Source organism: Pelophylax lessonae (genome assembly GCF_965119305.1).
Source record: "Pelophylax lessonae genome assembly, chromosome: 9".
Lineage (NCBI taxonomy): Eukaryota > Metazoa > Chordata > Amphibia > Anura > Ranidae > Pelophylax > Pelophylax lessonae.
In genome coordinates, this window is record NC_138776.1 from 254271905 (window position 1) to 254294408 (window position 22504).

At 47.6% G+C, this 22504-nt stretch overlaps 2 protein-coding genes across 2 annotated transcripts in view; one reads left to right on the top strand and one right to left on the bottom strand.

Moving 5' to 3' along the window:
* Positions 1-22504, top strand: part of LOC309564374 (uncharacterized protein) — a 350413-nt gene that overhangs the window by 40131 nt on the left and 287778 nt on the right. The window lies entirely within an intron of this gene.
* Positions 6929-16528, bottom strand: LOC309562657 (uncharacterized protein). Its single transcript, XM_082266931.1, has 4 exons — positions 16320-16528; positions 15574-15708; positions 13545-13668; positions 6929-8735 (listed from the first exon to the last, which is right to left on the bottom strand). The coding sequence occupies exons 1-4, from the start codon at positions 16395-16397 to the stop codon at positions 7189-7191; spliced, it is 1884 nt and encodes a 627-aa protein (XP_082123057.1). The 5' UTR covers positions 16398-16528; the 3' UTR covers positions 6929-7188.

The window sequence follows — 22504 nt, forward strand, 5'->3', positions numbered from 1 at the left end:
GGGGTTAGTCAGTGTTGCCAATGAAGGTGGGTGGTTGATGAAAGAAGGTGGAGGATTTGTCGGTAGTGGCAATTGAAGGTGGGTGGTTGATGAAGAAGGAATCAGGTCAATTGGTGGTAGCCAGTGTAGGGGAAACCCCAAAACTCATGGGTTTTTGGTAACATTTTGACTGTTGAAGCCAGTGGGAGAATGATGAACAAGGAGGGAGGAATTGGTTAGTGGTAGTCCATGAAGGTGGGTGGAGAATAAAGGACAGGGAGATGATCAGTGAAGGTAGGTGGATGAAGTCCAGAAGGAGGAGTTTGGTCATTGCTGGCCAATAAGGGTGCATGGATGATGGAGAAGGTGGAGGGTTGGAGGATTTGTCGGTAGTGGCAATTGAAGGTGGGTGGATGATTAAGAGAGAAGGTGGTCAGCCAGTGTAGGGGAAACCCCAAAACCCATGGGTTTCGGTAACATTTTGACTGTTGAAGCCAGTGGACGAATGATGAACAAGGAGGGAGGAATTGGTTAGTGGTAGTCCATGAAGGTGGGTGGAGAAAAAAGGACTGGGAGACAATCAGTGAAGGTGGGTGGAATGTCCAGAAGGAGGGGTTTGGTCAGTGCTGGCCAATAAGGGTGCATGGATGATGGAGAAGGTGGAGGGTTTGTCGGTAGTGGCAATCGAAGGTGGGTGGATGATTAAGAGAGAAGGTGGTTAGTCAGTGTGGTCAATGAATGTAGGTGGATGATGAAGAAGGAAAGAGGTCAGAAGGTGGTGGCCAATGAATGTGGGTGGTTGATTAAGAAGGAATGGAGTTGGCTCGTGGTGGCCAGTGAAGGCGGATGGAAGAAAAAGAAGGGGGTGTCAGTTGGTGTGGCCAAATAAGTTGTGTGGATGATGAGAAGGAATGAGACTGGTTTGTGGTGGCCAGGTTGGTGGCGTCTATCAATGCGTCCATTGTTTGTGGGTTCTAAGAAGTTTAGCAAAAAATGATGATTTTTACGTGTTGGAGAGAAGTGTCAGAATTGACCGTTAGGCAAGTGGTTAAACCTCTAGATATCCCAAATATAAAGTCTAACGAGCGCGACCAATTAAGTCCAAGAGTCCACAACTTTTAATGAAAAAGTTAGTTAATAGCAGGAGAACATAGAACAGCCAAGACGCTTTAGGGTAAAACAAACTTCCCTCTTCTTCAGGGCTTAGCTACCCTTGAAGACGAACTTCACTTATGGAAAAATGAAAAGTGAGCAGCTACATTACTAAAATTTCTTTTAAATTTGCTTGCGGCTGTAACGTATTGCCGGAACCCAGCAATACAGATAAAAAACAAATGAAAAAAACAGCGTAGGGTCCCCCCCCCCAGTCCATACCAGACCACATGCCCTCAACATGGGGGGTGGGTGCTTTGGGGCAGGGGGGCTTTGATGGGGACAAGGGCCTCTTCCCGACAACCCTGGGCTGTGATTATGGGGGTTTGCGGGTTGGGGGCTTTTCAGAATCTGGAAGCCCCCTTTAACAAGGAGGCCCCCCAGATCCCGGCCTCCCCACCAGGGGAATGGGTATCGAGTACATCGTACCCATACCCATTCACCAAAAAAAGTGTAAAAAAGGAAAAACCACAGAAAATTTAAAAACGCTTTGCCTCCTAAGAGGCTACCCGCGGTCTGACCGATCTTCAGCTTTGCCAGCTCTTTTATAGGCAAGGGGCGGTGCCACTGGGTGACGCAACTAGATGGCCTGCCCCTTGCCTATAAAATAATTGTTAAAGCTGAGGATCAGGCAGAGGGCGGGTAGCCTCAGAAGAGGCAAAGCGTTTTTAATGTTTTTCTATTTTTCGGGTCGGTGGGCATCGTGATTGAGGATGGATTTACATCGAGTGACACAAATTTTTTTTTCTTTTTAATAAAGGACTTGTCAAAAAGTTGTGTTCTGTGGTTTTTACTTTTTTACACTTTTTTGGTGAATGGGTAGGGATACTATGTACCCGATACCCATTCACATAGGGGGGAGCCAGGATCTAGGGGCTCCCTTGTGCAAGGGGGCTTCCAGATTCCGATAAGCCCCCCACTCGCAGACCCCCACAACCACAGCCTAGGGTTGTCGGGAAGAGGCCCTTGTCCCCATCAACATGGGGACAAGGTGCTTTGGGGGGCACCCCAAAGCACCCTCTACATGTTGAGGGTAAGCAGCATGGTATGGTTCAGGAGGGGGGGCTCACTTGTCTCCCCCTTTTCTGGCGTGCCAGGCTGCATGCTCGGATAGGAGTCTGTTATGGATTTTGGGGGGGACCCCACGCTGGTTTTTTTTTTTTAATTTTGGCGTGGACTTTCCCTTAAAATCTGTACCAGACCCGAAGGGCCTGTTATGGATTTGAGGGGGATCTCACGCTGTTTTTTTTTTTTTTTAATTTTGGTGTGTTCCCTTTAAAATCTATACCAGACACCGAAAGGGCCTGGTATAGATTTTGGGGGGGGGCCCTATGCTGTTTTTTTTTAAAAATGCTGTCTTAGGTTTCCTCTTATCACCTTAAATACAGGACACTTCCCCCCCTCTTTCCTGCCTAAACCAATTTTCAGCTTTCAGTGCTCATTGGCATCTATGGGAAATCTGGGTCATCTTGACATGGCACTACTCCCCATCTTTAACATTGGCGTCTATGGGAAATATTGGGCAACTTTGCATGGCACAGTTTCCCATCTTTAACATTGGTGTCTATGGGAAATATTGGTCAGCTTGGCATGGCACTGCTCCCTGTCTAACATTGGCATCTATGGGAAATATTAGTTAGCTTGGCATGGCACTGATCCCGAACTATAGGTGACAGGGACACCAAACTTGGGGAGCACCAAGAGGGGACCCAGGACTACAACATACATTTTAAAAGTGGGGTATAACCTGTATACTACACTGACTGCACTAAACTGACTGAACACACTATCCACTAACTACCTGCTTAATCTCCATTGTCACACACTATACACGGCTGCCGTGTACGCCTTATATAGTGTGGGGCGTGGACTTAGCCCCTGAGTCACGATTGGCTAAAGGCACCCTGTCTTTGGCCAATCATGGTTCGGACAGGACATTGTGCTGTGATTGGCCAAAGCATACAGGTCAGGTGCATGCTTTGGCCAATCATCAGCAATCAATGCACTGCAACAGCGCAGTGCATTATAGGGCGCTCATCGGCAGGCGAACTTCCCGCTGAGAGCCCCATTTGTTTGTGTGTTCAGCGAACACATGAACAGCTGATGTTCGACTCGAACACAGATCCCATCCCTACTTACCAGCCCATGAAGTCCACCACTGTCTTTCCTGCAGTCGACTCTTCTCAACGCTTTCGATTCAGATGTTGTCTATAGTAAAAGCAGGTTCAGGCCAAGCTCTGTCCAGGACACCTCCAACACGTTTCGCCCCATCCATGGGCCTTAGCCATGGAAGTAAGGGCAGGGTGAAACGCGTTGGTCTGAGCTTGGGCTATTTTGGATTTGGGAGCTTGCTGTGACTTTCTGATGAATCACAGCCAGCTCCACACTATGCATGTGTGACCAGATAGCCTGATCCTGTAGCCTCCTGGGATGTGTTGCATTATCCCAGGACGCTGCGAGCAGTGGAGGTTGCTTGGGTGACATCATTTGTGCATTGGCCAGAAATGAAGTGGGAGCAGGTACAGACAAAAAGGTACCCTCCCCTGCAAAAACGCATTTAAAGTGGTGTTCCAGCCGTGGAAAAAAAAAAATTCAAAGTCAGCAGTTACAAATACTGTACCTGCTGATTTTTACTATATAGACACTTACTTGGCCAGGGAGCCCACGATGTCAGCACCCCAGCCGATTTCCAGATTGGCTGCCGGCAGCTGTCGCCGCCATTCACTCTAAGGGCAACCGGCAATGAAGCCTATCGGCTTCACAGCCGGTTGCCTACAGCACATGCATGCTGCACCTTCTCATTGGCTTGGTGGCAGGGGGAGGTGAAAGGGGACGGAACTTCGGAGGGACGGCGTCGCGGTGCTGTCTCCCAGAAGTGGGGAAGGGTACCTGTCAAAAACAGGTACCTTTCCCCCCCCCTCCCCCCGAAAGGTGCCAAATGTGGCACTGGAGGGGGGGGGGGGAGCAGATGAGCGGAAGTTCCACTTTTTGAGTGTAACTCTGCTTTAAGATAGAGGTTAGGGAAAGAAGGGGAATGAGAGCAACTTTCATTTTGGGGTGATGGTCCAATTTAAGTGATGGGACACTTAGCATGGCATAATCAACAGTCTGCAAAGACCTTGGATCTTTGAGGTTCTCATGATGCACAGATCCAAGGTCATTTGCACACCAGTACGACTCAACACTGGTGATCATGCCATGTCAAGATTCCTTGTGAACCAAAATCATAGATTTGGGGTGGCCCTGCAGGCTCCTTGTCTGTCCAGGTCCGGTAATTCCCGCTAAAGAGTGCCGGCTTGGGAAGAGCTCACCTTGGCTCAATATATAAAAGTGCAGCACATCCAGCAAAGCTCAACGGTGTCTACAGTAAAAGCAGCCTCGGGCCAACCTCCGACCAACGCGTTTCACCCTGCCCTTACCTCCATGGCTAAGGCCTATGGATGGGGCAAACGTGTTGGGGGTGTCCTGGACAGAGCTTGGCCTAAGCCTGCTTTTACTATAGACATTGTCTGGATCTGCGGCACTTGGGACTCTTTCTTCCTACGTCAAGATTCCCAACATTTAGAGTACCTGAGCTCTGAAAAAGATGAAGTGTGTTATTTCCTCCTAAAATACATCGGATGTTCTGTGTTTTCCTACTTCAAACAAATTTTATTATTAAAAGTTGTTGACTCTGGGCCCTTGTTTGGCGCTCTCATTATACATGGTTTCTCAACTCTGGTTTGCCCCCACCTGTTCCTAAAGGGTGTCCCCGTTTCTTGAAATGCTACTAAACTGGAACCAGCGTGCCTAGTGATAACTTTATTGAGTTACAGAAAATCTGTATCCAGCACCTCTTTTTCACTTTCGTTTGGTCTAGCTATCCCACGAGCTGGAAGAATGAAAATCACGATGGACATAACTTTAGCGCCTTTTGATATGGTGAATGGGGAATGTCTAAATTGATGTGAGGGTGGGGACTGAAGTAGGTGGAAGGCTGGGTGATGCCTATATAAGGATGTGATAGTGGATGGGGTGAAGAGGGGCCAAAATAGGTGGAAAGTTGGGTCATGCCTATAATGATGTGATGGTGAATGAGGTGTAGAGGAGCTGAAGTAGGTGGAAGGTTGGGTGATGCCTACAATGATGTGATGGTGGATGGGGTGGGAAGGAGCTGAAGTAGGTGGAAGGTTGGGTGATGCCTACAATTATGTAATGGTGGATGGGGTGGCAAGGAGCTGAAGTAGGTGGAAGGTTTGGTGATGCCAATAGTGATGTGATGGTGGATGGGGAATAGAAGGAGCTGAAGTAGGTGGAAGGTTGGGTGATGCTTATAATGATGTAAAGGTGAATGGGGTGAAGAGGAGCTAAAGTAGGCGGAAGGTTGGGTGATGCCTATAATGATGTGTTGGTGGATGAGGTGGGAGAGAAGCTGAAGTAGGTGGAAGGTTGGGTGATGCCTACAAGGATGTGATGGTGGATGGGGCTGGAAGGAGATGAAGTAGGTGAAAGATTGGGTGATGCCTACAATGATGTGATGGTGGATGAGGTGGAGAGGAGCTGAAGTAGGTGGAAGGTTAGGTGATGCCTACAATGATGTCATGGTGGATGGGGTGGGAAGGAGCTGAAGTAAGCGGAAGGTTGGGTGATGCCTATAATGATGTGATGGTAAAGAGGAGCTGAAGTAGGTGGAAGGTTGGGTGATGCCTACAAGGATGTGATGGTGGATGGGGTTGGAAGGAGATGAAGTAGGTGAAAGATTGGGTGATGCCTATAACGATGTGATGGTGGATGAGGTGGGAGAGGAGCTGAAGTAGGAGGAAGGTTGGGTGATGCCTACAATGATGTGATGACAAAGTGGAGCTGAAGTAGGTGGAAGGTTGGGTGATGCTTATAATAATGTGATGGTGAATGAGGTGGGAGAGGAGCTGAAGTAGGTGGAAGGTTGCGTGATGCCTATAATGATGTGCTGGTGTTTGGGGTGAAGAGGAGCTGAGGAGGTGGAAGGTTGGGTGATGCCTATAATGATGTGATCGTGGATGGGGTGGGGAGAAGCTGAAGTAGGTGGAAGGTTGGGAGATGCCTACAATGATGAGATTGTGGATGGGGTGGGGAGAAGCTGAAATAGGTGGAAGGTTGGGTGATGCCTATAATGATGTGATCGTGGATGTGGAGAAGAGGAGCTGAAGTAGGTGGAAGGTTGGGAGATGCCTATAATGATGTGATGGTGGATGGGGTGGGAAAGAAGCTGAAGTAGGTGGAAGGTTGGGAGATGCCTACAATGATGAGATTGTGGATGGGGTGGGGAGAAGCTGAAATAGGTGGAAGGTTGGGTGATGCCTATAATGATGTGATCGTGGATGTGGAGAAGAGGAGCTGAGAAGGTGGAAGGTTGGGAGATGCCTATAATGATGTGATGGTGGATGGGGTGGGAAAGAAGCTGAAGTAGGTGGAAGGTTGGGAGATGCCTACAATGATGGGATTGTGGATGGGCTGGGAAAGAAGCTGGAGTAGGTGGAAGGTTGGGAGATGCCTACAATGATGTGATCATGGATGGGGTGGGGAGAAGCGGAAATAGGTTGAAGGTTGGGTGATGCCTTCAATGATGTGATCGTGGATGGGGTGGGGAGAAGCTGAAGTAGGTGGAAGGTTGGGAGATGCCTATAATGATGTGATCGTGGATGGGGTGGGAAGGAGGTGAAATAGGTGGAAGGTTGGGAGATGCCTACAATGATGTGATCATGAATGGAGTGGGGAGAATCTGAAATAGGTGGAAGGTTGTTGACTGGGGTTAGAGCAATAAAATTGGCACAGTCGGAGGCTGGTTTTATGTTCACCAGCTGTATTCACAAAACACCAAGCAAAACAAAAACATACTTTTTTAGTAAACTTGATTTTTTTTTAAATACAAATGTCAACATGTACAAATTTATGAATGAAGGAGATGAAACACGATGCTGTATTTGATCACTAAAGTCCTAAAAAGGTCCCGGCTTAAGTCTCATTCACAAAATAAAAAGTGGCATGATCAACGTTCAGTCCATTGTTAAACAGTGCTCTGGGCACAGATAAAGCTTCCTATGGATTGTGGGTTCTCATGTGTTTGGTCAGTGCCGAGGGCCTGTAGAAGCTTTTTCCGCATTCCATGCAGCAGTGCGGTTTGATCTTCTTGTGAATTTTCTGGTGGTTCTCCAGAGTCTTTTCCTTTGCGAAGCACTTGCCGCAGGTGTCGCAGGTAAACGGCTTAACCTTGGTATGGATCTTCTGGTGCCGGTACAAAACCGACTTAGAGGTGTAAGACTTGCCGCAGATGGAGCACAGATGCGGCTTCTCTCCCGAGTGGCACCGGCGGTGTTTCATGAGGTCGGAGCTGCTGTAGAAGCACTTGCCGCAGTCGAGGCAGGAGAAAGGCCGTTCCCCCGTGTGAGTCCGCATGTGGTTGATGAGCTCGGAATTGCTGACGTAGGACTTGCCGCACTCTGTGCAGGAGAAAGGGCGCTCGCCCGTGTGAGTCTTTTCGTGGCGGATGACACCAGAGCGCAGTGTGAAGCACTTGCCGCATACGGAACACGGGTGGGGCTTCTCCCCCGTGTGGCTGCGCCTGTGCTTGCCCAGGTCCGATTTGGTGATGAACGCCTTGTCGCAGTCCGGGCACGGGTGGATCCTCAGCCCCCGGTGCCTCTTGCGGTGCTCGTTGAGTTCGGATTTGCTGCCAAAGCATTTCTTGCACTCGGAGCATATGTAGGGGCGCTCCCCTGTGTGGCTGCGCTCGTGGATCACCAGATGCGGAATGCGGCTGAAACACTGGCCGCACTTGGCGCAGCAGTAAGGCTTCTCGCCCGTGTGCTTCCTCTGATGGAACAGGACCTCTGACTGCCACCGAAAGCACTTTCCGCAGTCGGGACACATGGGCTTTTTATCCGGGGAAAAGAAACGTGGTTTCCGGGCGGGTTCCTTAGCGGGCGTTACATTTGCTTGGTTTTCACCGGTAGGTTGTGTGTGCCCGGTAAGGACCATTGTAAGGGGGGTGTACTCTGTGTGAGTAACTGCTGCCTGTGCAATGTCTGTAGCTGAGGACTGTATGGGAGCAGGCATAGGTGGCAAGTGGTCTTTACCAGTCACCGTAGACGCCACATTGTCTGTTCCGGCAGCTGCCGACGTTGGGTGGTCTGTCCGAACATGATTGGTAGACTGCACATGGTCCACTTGAGCCACTGTAGACAGCACATGATTGGTCGTAGGCTGCAAAGGCTCGGTTGTAGATGGCACCTCCGCATCTACACCACCAGTAGCTGATGACACTTGGCTTGCGGAAGTAGCGGCTGGCTGTGGGGAATCGATATCACCAGGGGCAGATAGCATCTTCTCCACAGTCTGTGAATCGTCCGTACAAACAGGCATTGGTTGCACATCGATGGATGCGGGAGTTTCGCCGTCGGAAAGGTCTCCCTCGTCACACGACGAAAAGTCCACCGTTGAGTTTAGGTCCAACTTGCTCATGATGGGATCGCACATGGTGGACATGTCGTCTTCCTGATCGTTGCTGTTCTGGACTTCGTTAGAGCAGGCCGGAGAGGGGACAGCGGTATCGGGGGCTACAGGTGTGCTTGTGGGCTCAAGTAAATCTGCGAACGAGAATATAACAAACTGAGACTTCTAAAATAAATGTATAATAATAATAGAGTGCGACTATGGGGGACATTAGAGTGTAAGCTCCTCTGGTGAGGAGACTGATGTGGATGCCTCAGTGTTCTCTGTATGGCGAATATGTCAGGATGGGCCTGTTGTCAAATGACAGCCAAGCAGGAGCGCTCCCATTTTGGGTGAACATTATATGACATCCTCCCAGGATCAAGTCAGGATCGGTCACCCACTGTGTCTGGTGGAAAGATCCTTGCACTGGGCTGTTGCCGATATCATGTGATCGCTGAGACCAATCACAGCGATCACTTGACAGTTGTACGCAATCAATGGCTTCCATTCATAGCCATTTATTGTGTACTATTGTGTTGATCACTGTGATTGGTCATATGGATCACATGGTACAGACAGGGCCAATCACAGTGCATCTGTACCATGTGATCGCTGTGAAGAGTCACAGCGATCACATGACAGTTGTAGGCAATAAATGGTGTTCATTCATGGGTATTCTTTGTGTACGGTTGTGTTGATCATTGTGATTGGTCACAGTGATCACATGGTACAGACAGGGCCAATCGCAGTGCATCTGTACCATGTGATCGCTGTGACCAATCACAGTGATCACTTGACAGTTGTACGTAATGAATGGCTTTCCATTCATAGCCATTTATTGTGTACTGTTGTGTTGATCACTGTGATTGGTCACAGTGATCACATGGTACATACAAGGCCAATCACAGAGCACCTGTACCATGTGATCGCTGTGACCAATCACAGCGATTACATGACAGTTGTATGCAATGAATGACTTTCATTCACAGCCGTTCATTGTGTACTGTTGTGTTGATCACTGTGATTGGTCATATGGCTCACATGGTATAGACAGGGCCAATCACAGTGCATATGTACCACGTGATAGCTGTGGCCAATTACAGCTTCACAACAGCACACAATGAATAGAATGGATACCATTTATGAAAATGATTGCTTATAACAGTAATCATCAATATTATAAGCAATCGTAGTGTGTAAAACAAAACAAAAAAAATCCTGATCACTATGGTAACGCTGTACTGCCCTATTCACAGTATGTAAAAAAATAAAATAAAAAATGTTTAAAAACAATTAATAATTACATTTTTTTTTTTTTTTACAATTTACTATTACTAGTTAATGTCCCTGATTGGGAGAACTCCAGTCATATAGTGAAGCTGTACTGCTTTGGTGACAGTATGTAAAAATAAAAATAGTAATAAAAAAAATTATTTGTTTTGAATTTTTTTATCAAAGAACAAAAAAAAAAAAAAAAAAAAAAAAAGCACTACAGCTAGTCACTGTCCCTGATCACCACCGCATCAGTCAAATGGTAACACTGTACTGCTCTGGTCACAGTATATACAAAATAATTGTGAAAAAAAAATAGTAAAAGAATGTTAAAAAGAAAAAAATGTAAAAGCAAATTATTATTTATTTATTATTTTTTTTTTGGTCACCAGCCAGTGTCCCTGATCACCACCACACCAGTCATATGGTGTTGCCGTACTTCTCTGGTCAAAGTATGTAAAAAAAAAAGAAAAAGAAAAAAAGCGTAAAAAAAAAAAAAAAATGTAAAAGAAAAAAGTAAAAAAATTGAAAATAAATTATTATTATATATATTTTTTTTTTTTTACGTACTATCACCAGTCAGTGTGCCTGATCACTATCACACCAGTCATATAGTGATGATGTACTGCTCTGGTGGCAGTATGTATAGAAACATTTTTTTTTTTTTTTAAATCTTATTTAATTTCTTAATTTTCCAAAAAATGTTGACAAAAAAATTTACTTTGAAAAGGGGTCATTTGGGGGGATTTGTAGTGTCCTGGCATTTTAGGGCCTCAAGAAAGGAGACAGACCGTCAATACATCAGGACTAATCGATTTCACACATATATACCTTAGATCAGGGATTCCCAAACTACGGCCCTGCAGCTGTTGCGGAACTACACATCCCATGATGCATTGTAAAACTCGGACATTCACAGACCTGACTAGGCATGATGGGAATTGTAGTTCCTGAACAACTGCAGGGCCCTCGTTTGGGAATCCCTGCCTTAGATTGTAGACTCTATAACTTTCCTACAGACTAAACAATACAGTATACACTGATTTTGGGTATTATTACCAAATAAATTTAGCAGAATACATTTAAGTCTAAATTTATGAAGAAAGATTATTTATTACATTTTTATAACAGAAACTAAGAAAAACAGTCTTTTTCATTTTTTTTAATTAGCATATAAAAAAAACTCATTGGTGATTAAATATCACCAAAAGAAAGCTCTATCGGTCTAAAAAAAAAAAAAAAAAAAACTGTCCTTAACCACTTTACCCCCAGCCCTATTTCGGACACTTTTTGTTCACAAGTTAAAACCAGTATTTTTTCCTAGAAAACTACTTAGAACCCCCAAACATTATATATATTTTTTTAGCAAAGACTCTGGAGAATAAAATGTCGGTCATTGCAAAATTTTTTGTCACGCGGTATTTGCGCAGCGGTCTTTTAAACGCCATTTTTTGGGAAAAAATTTGAAAAATCACATTTCACTAATTTTAAAAAATACTGAACGGTAAAGTTAGCCCATTTTTTTTGTATATTGTGAAAGAACATGTCACGCCGAGTAAATAGATACCAAACATGTTACGGTTTAAAATTGCGCCCCCCCCGTGGGATGGCGACAAACTACGGTCAATAGAGATCTCAATCTGCGACGCTTTAAATTTATTTAACGGTTACCAGTTTTGAGTTAGAGTGTAGCTCTTTTTTTTAAATTATTGCCCACGCTCTGGCGATCGCGGCGATACCTCACATGTGTGGTTTGAACAGCAATTTCATTTGCGGCTCGACTTGCGTATACGTTTTTTTTTGTGCGCGAGCTAACGGTGACGGAGGCGGCTAAATTTTTTTTTTTTTTTTTTTCCTATTTATTTTTTCTTTTTTTTTAACTTTATTACAGGTTTTTAAAAAAAAAAAAAATCTGATCACTTTTATTGCTGTCACAAGCAATGTAAACATCCCTTGTGACACCAATATGTAGTGACAGGTACACTTTATGGAGGGATCGAGGGTCTAAAAGACCCTAGACCCCTCCACTACACTTCCCTGTATGCAAAACGCCCAAAACGGCATTTTTGCATACAGCCGTTTTTTAAATCTGCCGCCTTTTGCGGCACAGTAACCCGGATGTGACGTCATGGACGCCGCCTCCGGGTTACGTCATCGGAGACCCGATCGATGCCGTTTCCGGCATTCATCGGGACTCCATCCAGCCGGCGGACGTGCCGGCTGGGTGCTCGGGGCTCCCGGTGGGACGGGAGCCCCGACCAAAGCCGCGGAAGGCGGCGGGAGGGGGGGGGGACGTCCCCTCCCGCCCCCCCGGGTAACGATCGAGCGGCTCCCGAGCCGCATCGATCGTTACCGACGGAAAGCCGACCGCCGGCTTCAAACAACGGTACCGGGATGATGCCTCTAGCTAGAGGCATCATCCCGGTATAACCACTCAAAGTCAGCCGACGTAGATCTACGTGGCTGGTCGTTAAGTGGTTAAAAACCACTTGCTGCCTGCCGCACGACTATATACAGCGGCGGTCAGCCCCTCACAGGCAAAGTGACGTAGGGGTACATCACTAGCCTGTGAGGCTCTAGGGAGGGAGCGGCCGCGCTCCCGTTCGCTCACGGACCTCCCCCCCACGCGAGTGAGCGGCGGACCAGATGTCCGCCGCTCACTCGCGATCGTCGGTTACACCGGGAGAAAGGCAGGTGGCTAATGTAAACACAGCCACCTGTCATTCTCCCCTGTGTAACAGCAGAGATCATACGGTCCTGCTATGTAGGACCGTAGATCTCTGCCGTTACATCACTAGCCACATCCAATCACAGTAAGAATCACGCCCCTAGGGACACACTTAACCCCTCCCTCTCAAATAAAGTTAACCCATTCCCTGCCAGTGTCATTTTTACAGTAACAGTGCATATATATAGCACTGATTACTGCAGTAATGTCACTGGTACCCCCAAAAGTGTCAAAAATGTCAGTCAAGGGTCCGATCTGTCCGCCGCAATGTCGCAGTCCCGCAAAAAAAAAAAAAAAAAAATCACAGATCGCCGCCATTACTCGTTAAAAAAAAAAAAACAATAAAAACCTTTCCCTTAGTTAGTAAACGCAATAACTTTTGCGCAAACCAATCAAAATACGCTTTTTGCGATTTTTTTTACCAAACATATGTAGCAGAAAACAAATTGGCCTAAAATGTTAAAATATTTTGATTTTTACATTTTTTTGGGGGGAATTTCATATAAAAAAACGTGAAAATTATTGTTATTTTTGCAAAATTGTCGCTGTTTTGTTTATAGCGCATGATCAAAAAAAAAAAAATCGCACAGGTGATCAAATACCACCAAAAGAAAGCTCTGTTTGTGGGAAAAAAAAGGACGTCAATTTCTTTTGGGTACAGCGTCGCACGACCGCGCAATCGTCCGTTAAAGTCACGCAGTGCCGAATCGCAAAATAGGACCTGGTCAGGAAGGAGGTAAAATCTTCTGGGGCTTAAGTGGTTAATATTAGTGTGTGACTGGGGGGACATTAGAATGTAAGCTTCTCTGGCGTCACACAAGGTAAAAGGTCTGGTCTGCCATGGCTGTTGTCTTTGCATTCTTTCCCAGAATCCCCTGCTGGCTGTATTATTGAGTAGGTAACCCCGTGAAAGGATTGAGTCTACATCTATGGGTTGACGGCAAGTTTCACATCTCCTTACCTTCAGATTCGGGGATCTGTTCATTCTCCACCAATGGGTCCTTCTCCAGGGTCTTCTCTGCCTCTTGAAGAACAATTTGCTCCAGGGAAATGGAGACCTCGACTTCCTCAGAGCCATTAGGAACCTGACACACACAACGATACAGTCACCATATAGACCAAGAATGGGCAAACTACGGCCCAGCGGACCTTTTAATCCGGCTCGCGGAGCGCTAGCTAATTTATTCATTTACAGTGGCGGCCGAGCCCACCCATTGTGTGACAATAGCGAATGAAAATTCGCTATTGTCACACGGTTCCTCCTCCTGGCCAATCAGGAAGCGGGTCTAATACCCGCTTCCTGATTGGCCTCAAGGCAAACCCCATGCCATTGGCCGAGGAGGCAGGAGGACTCGAGGAGACGCCGGGGGACTGAGGAGAAGCCGCCGCTGCAGGTAAGTGCACTGGTCTCGGGGGGGGCACACTGCATTGAAGGGGGCACGCACGCTGGTCTCTGCATTGAAGGGGGCACGCACGCTGGTCTCTGCATTGAAGGGGGCACGCACGCTGGTCTCTGCATTGAAGGGGGCACGCACGCTGGTCTCTGCATTGAAGGGGGCACGCACGCTGGTCTCTGCATTGAAGGGGGCACGCACGCTGGTCTCTGCATTGAAGGGGGGCACGCACGCTGGTCTCTGCATTGAAGGGGGGCACGCACGATGGTCTCTGCATTGAAGGGGGGCACGCACGCTGGTCTCTGCATTGAAGGGGGGCACGCACGCTGGTCTCTGCATTGAAGGGGGGCACGCACGCTGGTCACTGCATTGAAGGGGGGAACGCACGCTCGTCTCTGCATTGAAGGGGGGCACGCACGCTCATCTCTGCATTAAAGGGGGGCACGCACGCTCGTCTCTGCATTAAAGGGGGGCACGCACGCTCATCTCTGCATTAAAGGGGGGCACGCACGCTCGTCTCTGCATTAAAGGGGGGCACGCACGCTCGTCTCTGCATTGAAGGGGGGCACGCACGCTCGTCTCTGCATTGAAGGGGGGCACGCACGCTGGCCTCTGCATTGAAGGGGGGCACGCACGCTGGCCTCTGCATTGAAGGGGGGCACGCACGCTGGTCTCTGCATTGAAGAGGGGCACGCACGCTGGCCTCTGCATTGAAGAGGGGCACGCACGCTGGCCTCTGCATTGAAGAGGGGCACGCACGCTGGCCTCTGCATTGAAGAGGGGCACGCACGCTGGCCTCTGCATTGAAGAGGGGCACGCACGCTGGCCTCTGCATTGAAGAGGGGCACGCACGCTGGCCTCTGCATTGAAGAGGGGCACGCACGCTGGCCTCTGCATTGAAGAGGGGCATGCACAATGGTCTCTGCATTGAGAGGGGGCACGCACAATGGTCTCTGCATTGAAAGGGGGCACGCACAATGGTCTCTGCATTGAAAGGGGGCAAGCACAATGGTCTCTGCATTGAAAGGGGGCACGCACAATGGTCTCTGCATTGAAAGGGGGCACGCACAATGGTCTCTGCATTGAAAGGGGCACGCTGGTCACTGCATTGAAAGGGGGCACGCACAATGGTCTCTGCATTGAAGGCGGCACGCTGGTCTCTGCATTGAAGGGGGCACGCTGGTCACTGCATTGAAAGGGGGCACGCTGGTCACTGCATTGAAAGGGGCACGCTGGTCACTGCATTGAAAGGGGCACGCTGGTCACTGCATTGAAAGGGGCACGCTGGTCACTGCATTGAAAGGGGCACACTGGTCACTGTTTTGAAGGGGGCACGCTGGTCACTGTGCATTGAAAGGGGGCACGCTGGTCTCTCTGCATTGAAAAGGGGCCCACTATACCTTAATTACTGAAGGCCCCTTTCACCCTTTCACGCAATTTTTTACAGCGTTTTTTGCCATCTACTCTTGGTAAGGCCCCCGGGTCCAATATTTGAACCCATTGCAGCCCTCGAGTCAAAAAGTTTGCCCACCCCTGATCTAGACACATCCCTTGTCTGTTACTGGATAACGTCCCAGAATTCCCGGCACCGCTCACCTCTCCTGTTAGCAGTGCAATGATCTTCTGGGTGACTTCTAGGATCTTCTGCTCGCTGTTCCTCTCCACTGTAAGGGAGTCAGGTGGAGGCACTGCAATGGTCACCAGATCACCAGATTTCACAGCAGGGAATCTCTGTATAGAACAAAAAAAAATGTCATGTGACCTCCCAGAATCCTCCTCACCTCTCTGGTCAGCTCTGTGTTTTATTAATAGAGATAAGAGTGATGTCATGTGACCTCCCAGAATCCTCCTCACCTCTCCGGTCAGGTCTGTGTTGGAATTGGCTCATAGGGGGGTTTTCTCAGTGCTGGAGTGGCAAAGAGGATCCCGTGCGAGCCCCCAAATGTAGCACTGCCCACTAAAGGACTACTGAGATTTACACTTTCTTGATTCCCCTGGGTTATCTTTAGCAACGGACAGCAGATAACAGCGTTGAAAAGTTCTTGGCTCGGTCAATAATCAATCCAGGGGATGTTGGTTTTATTGTGGTTTCATTGAGTACTGGGATAGGAGAAGGGATGAGTGGGATACTCAAACTACTAACTATTCACAGTCTGAGGGACAGCTTACTGTAGAATGCGGCAAGGCCGGTGCCTCCTCTCCGGTCAGGTCTGTGTTTTAATAATAGTGATAAGAGTGATGTCATATGACCTCCCAGAATCCTCCTCACCTCTCCGGTCAGGTCTGTGTTTTATTAATAGAGATAAGAGTGATGTCATGTGACCTCCCAGAATCCTCCTCACCTCTCCGGTCAGCAGGCAGATGATCTCAATGGCGAGGTTTAGTATCCTCTCTGCAACGGGCTGACCGTCCTTGTCCATTGTGGCAGATGATTTTGTACCGCTGGCCTCTGTCTGCGGAAGAGCGGCTTAATCTATTTCACATCGATATTCATAAAGCCACCTGGTAACAAAGACAAAATACAAACATCATACTAATAGACTGGAGATAATAAAGAAAGCTGAGTTCTAGCTCACCCCTATGCATACCCATTGGTCAGCGAGGCGGCACATCACAACAATGGGGCAATAATGAGGTTTGGGAGGCAGGAGGGGGAGGCTGGTCCTGGGTTGCTTCGACATACATCTAAAGTACCTACAAGCCCCCGCTGTTACATATCATAGGCCTACTCTCGCGCCAACGGATTAGGAGTGCCAGGCCTCTGAAGTCCTCATAGTCGCACGGGAGGTCGGTCAAGGATCTTGGAAGACAAGAGTTTGTCACCAAGTCTCACTGCTCAGTCAACAAATTTGAGCATCGGTAGATGTTCCACCACCACTGGAAGTCCATATGAACAGAGTTCCTCAGGTATCTTCATCCAGTGTGATTACCCTTCCACAACCCAACTGTCCTCACAGTCATCTCCTCACACGGTCCCTTACCCTCCCACAACCCAACTGTCCTCACAGTCATATCCTCACATGGTCCCTTACCCTCCCACAACCCAACTGTCCTCACAGTCATATCCTCACATGGTCCCTTACCCTCCCACAACCCAACTGTCCTCACAGTCATATCCTCACATGGTTCCTTACCCTCCCACAACCCAACTGTCCTCACAGTCATATCCTCACATGGTCTCTTACCCTCCCACAACCCAACTGTCCTCACAGTCATATCCTCACATGGTCCCTTACCCTCCCACAACCCAACTGTCCTCACAGTCATATCCTCACACGGTCCCTTACCCTTCCACAACCCAACTGTCCTCACAGTCATATCCTCACACGGTCCCTTACCCTCCCACAACTCAAATGTCCTCACAGTCATATCCTCACACGGTCCCTTACCCTCCCACAACCCAACTGTCCTCACAGTCATATCCTCACACGGTCCCTTACCCTCCCACAACCCAACTGTCCTCACAGTCATATCCTCACATGGTTGCTTACCCTCCCACAACCCAACTGTCCTCACAGTCATATCCTCACACGGTCCCTTACCCTTCCACAACCCAACTGTCCTCACAGTCATATCCTCACACGGTCCCTTACCCTCCCACAACTCAAATGTCCTCACAGTCATATCCTCACACGGTCCCTTACCCTCCCACAACCCAACTGTCCTCACAGTCATATCCTCACACGGTCCCTTACCCTCCCACAACCCAACTGTCCACACAGTCATATCCTCACATGGTCCCTTACCCTCCCACAACCCAACTGTCCACACAGTCATATCCTCACATGGTCCCTTACCCTCCCACAACCCAACCGTCCCCACAGTCATATCCTCACATGGTCTCTTACCCTCCCACAACCCAACTGTCCTCACAGACATATCCTCACACGGTCCCTTACCCTCCCACAACCCAACTGTCCTCACAGTCATATCCTCACACAGTCCCTTACCCTCCCACAACCCAACTGTCCTCACAGTCATATCCTCACACAGTCCCTTACCCTTCCACAACCCAACTGTCCTCACAGTCATATCCTCACAAGGTCCCTTACCCTTCCACAACCCAACTGTCCTCACACGGTCCCTTACCCTTCCACAACCCAACTGTCCTCACAGTCATATCCTCACATGGTCCCTTAACCTTCCACAATGCAACTGTCCTCTCAGTCATATCCTCACATGGTCCCCTACCCTTCCACAACCCAACTGTCCTCACACGGTCCCTTACCCTCCCACAACCCAACTGTCCTCACAGTCATATCCTCACATGGTCCCTTACCCTCCCACAACCCAACTGTCCTCACAGTCATATCCTCACATGGTCACTTACCCTCCCACAACCCAACTGTCCTCACAGTCGTATCCTCACACGGTCCCTTACCCTCTCACAACCCAACTGTCCTCACAGTCATATCCTCACACGGTCCCTTACCCTTCCACAACCCAACTGTCCTCACAGTCATATCCTCACATGGTCCCTTACCCTCCCACAACCCAACTGTCCTCACAGTCATATCCTCACATGGTCCCTTACCCTTCCACAACCCAACTGTCCTCACAGTCATGTTCTTACAGAGTCCAGTGTTCTAACACGGTCCCCTTACCTTCCCAGAACCCAACTGTCCTTACAGCCATGTCCTCACAGAGTGCACTGTGCTAACACGGTCTCTTGCTTTACCACGACCCAATTGTCCTCAGAATCATGTCTTAAAAGAGTCCAGTGTCCTAACGCAGTCCCTTACCTTCCCACAACCAAATTGTCCTCACAGTCATATCCTCAAACGGTCCCTAACAAGGTTCCTTGCCCTCACATAATCCTTCTGTCCTCACACAACACTACATTCTAACGTAGTCCCACTGACGTTACACAATGGCACCCCCCTCAGTTCTATGTCTTAATACAATCCTAGTGTCCTCACAGTCCCTTGCCTTCTGTCCTCTGTGTCCTTACACCATACGAGGTCATACTACATGTGGACGCAGTCAGCTCCTCTTCTGGTTACGTACATTAGAGCCGCACTGTCCATTCTACGAACCTTCAGTCAAGACTCATCCACCAGAATAAAAACTGGAGATCTAAAACTCAAACCGGCATCGTCAGGAGACGTCCTTTCGCTCTAAGTCCTTCAAAGCGTGTAGTCACCAACAAAACAAGGATCTCCAGAATGGATCCAAAGCATTATTCCGCGATCACATCATGGATACCAAGGCGACGTTTTGGAGCCTCGTAAGACCCCTTCATCAGGCGTGTAAGTTTTGGTTAATGTTGGGTTCCTGCGAAGCTCCGAATCATCACCTTTGTAACCATGACTAAAGCCTTGGACCCGTTCTGGAGATCCTCGGTGTTCTGGTGACACAGTTCATGATTTGAACCTCTTGGGTTCCGTCGCTGACGCACCCACAGCCAGTTTCGGAAACGCGTGCCTTGGAAATGAATATTCTGCTTGTCTACGTCCATCGCGCGTCTCCGGGTCTTGGTATCCATGGCAACATCCCCAGGGAATACCCTTACAATTAATTTACAAACAATAGCTGCCATCCTTTTAACATGCATGTAAACTCGCAACATGATAAAGAACGATATCGAGCATTTCCACCATAACCAGCTTCAGATAAATCAGCAAAGGCTCAGTGCAGTGCAGTAATGAATAAGCAGATAATATGGCCCCCCCCCCCTCCAATACAGGTGATGAGCAGATCTCAGTTAGAACCCCCCTTAAAGATCCCCTTCACCCCCTTTAGATAACCATTACAGCTCCCCTCCAGCCACCACAACAACACAACAGCATTTAAAAGCGAAGAAAAACCCCATTACCTCCATATCCTCCCAAGAACAGGAAGTGTTTTCCTCCAATCTACAACCTCTTCCGGGTTTTGCGTTCCAGCTGCTGCGCCTCTGTGCGTTCCAAAGCGATCGACGCTCTTCCGGGCAGCCTATGGAAATGACAAGTCCCGCGATATTTGGGATTAGAAGGGAAGCGGAGAGGAGGTAAGGCTGGCGACCGAGCGCCGAATTATTCAACCAGCCCTGCCAGGCGCGATCTCTACTGCGCATGTGCAATGTCTTAAAAGGCTAGTCCACTTTTTTTTAAAAAAACAAAATCAGCTGCTGTACTAAAAGCAAATGCATTTTAAATTAAAATTCCAATAAAAATAAAAAAAAAAAGAAAGAAAAAAATAAAAGCAAATGCATTTTTGTCTCTTCTTCTGTATCTGAGCCACGTCATCCCATCCACACAGTCAACTCTAAACATCTGGCTCAATTCATTTTTTTTTATTTTTTTTTTTTTTAAGGATTGCATAAGAAATAATAATAATAATTATTATTATTATTAATATTTATTATTATTTAAATTTTTTTTCAAGGCAATATTACAGAAAAAAGCCTCGCTGTCCTTCAAAATGATACAATGATCATTTTATTACTTTTTTTCTAAGCATTGCATAAGCAATAATAATAATAATTAATAATATTATTATTATTATTATTATTAATAATCTGTATTATTATTTAATAAGATAGGCTTCTCATAGTCTAGTAAATCAGTCTATTTGTTTATTAAAACGTTTAAAATACAAAAGACGAATGTTTTCCGAGCACATAGAAGAAACCCGGGGACGCCGTTCCACATTCCAGGAAGCGGAAGTGGCATATCACATCTTACTCCCGCCCTATGCGTTTCGTCAGAAAACGTCTGATGTCATCAGGGGTCATGTGTGATGGGTCCTTAAGTGGTTAAAGTAACGAAGTGGCATATTACATCTTATTCCCGCCCTATGCGTTTCGTCAGAAAACGTCTGACGTCATCAGGGGTCATGTGTGACGGGTCCTTAAGTGGTTAAAGTAACGAAGTGGCATATCCCATCCTACTCCTGCAGTATGCGTTTCGTCAGCAAACGTCTGATGTCATCAGGGGTCATGTGTGACGGGTCCATAAGTGGTTAAAGTAACGCAGTTCCGTATAGGAAAAAGTGGCGTGGTCATGAAAGGGGAGGGGTAAACCTTCCAGAGCTGTTCCCATGACTACAATGAGCCCCAACACAACACTTAAAGGGATAAGACCAATTCTTCCAGTTCCCTTTCTTTTTTTGTAATGCTCTCCCTTCTCGGAAGTGGCATATCACATCTTAGTCCGGCCCTATGCGTTTCGTCAGGAAACGTCTGACGTCATCAGGGGTCATGTGTGACGGGTCCTTAAGTAGTTAAAGTAACGAAGTGGCATATCACATCTTACTCCTGCCCTATGCGTTTCGTCAGCAAAGGTCTGACGTCATCAAGGGTCATGTATGAAGGGTCCATAAGTGGTTAAAGTAACGCAGTTCCGTATAGGAAAAAGTGGCGTGGTCATGAAAGGGGAGGGGTAAACCTTCCAGAGCTGTTCCCATGACTACAATGAGCCCCAACACTACCAACATAACACTTAAAGGGATAAGACCAATTCTTCCAGTTCCCTTTCTTTTTTTGTAATGCTCTCCCTTCTCGGAAGTGGCATATCACATCTTAGTCCGGCCCTATGCGTTTCGTCAGCAAACGTCTGATGTCATCAGGGGTCATGTGTGACGGGTCCTTAAGTGGTTAAAGTAACGAAGTGGCATATCACATCTTACTCCTGCCCTATGCGTTTCGTCAGCAAAGGTCTGACGTCATCAGGGGTCATGTGTGATGGGTCCTTAAGTGGTTAAAGTAACGCAGTTCCGTATAGGAAAAAGTGGCGTGGTCATGAAAGGGGAGGGGTAAACCTTCCAGAGCTGTTCCCCTGACTACAATGAGCCCCAACACTACCAACATAACACTTAAAGGGATAAGACCGATTCTTTCAGTTCCCTTTCTTTTTTTGTAATGCTCTCCCTTCTCGGAAATGGCATATCACATCTTAGTCCGGCCCTATGCGTTTCGTCAGCAAACGTCTGACATCATCAGGGGTCATGTATGACGTATCTAGTAACGCAGTGCCGTATTGCAAAAAACAACGTGGTCATGAAAGGGGAGGGGTAAACCTTCCAGAGCTGAACTCGTTAAACCTGTTCCCATAGTCACAATGAGCCCCAACACTACCAACATAACACTTAAAGGTATAAGACCAATTCTTCCAGTTCTCTTTTTTTTATTAATGCTCTCCTTTCTCGGAAGTGGCATATCACATCTTAGTCCCGCCCTATGCGTTTCGTCAGCAAACGTCTGACATCATCAGGGGTCATGTATGACGTATCCAGTAACGCAGTGCCATATCGCAAAAAACGACGTGGTCATGAAAGGGGAGGGGTAAACCTTCCAGAGCTGAAGTGGTTAAACCTGTTCCTATGGTCACAATGAGCCCCAACACTACCAACATAACACTTAAAGGGATAAGACCAATTCTTCCAGTTCCCTTTCTTTTTTTGTAATGCTCTCCCTTCTCGGAAGTGGCATATCACATCTTAGTCCGGCCCTATGCGTTTCGTCAGCAAACGTCTGACGTCATCAGGGGTCATGTGTGACGTATCCAGTAACGCAGTGCCATATCGCAAAAGAAATGCGTGGTCATGA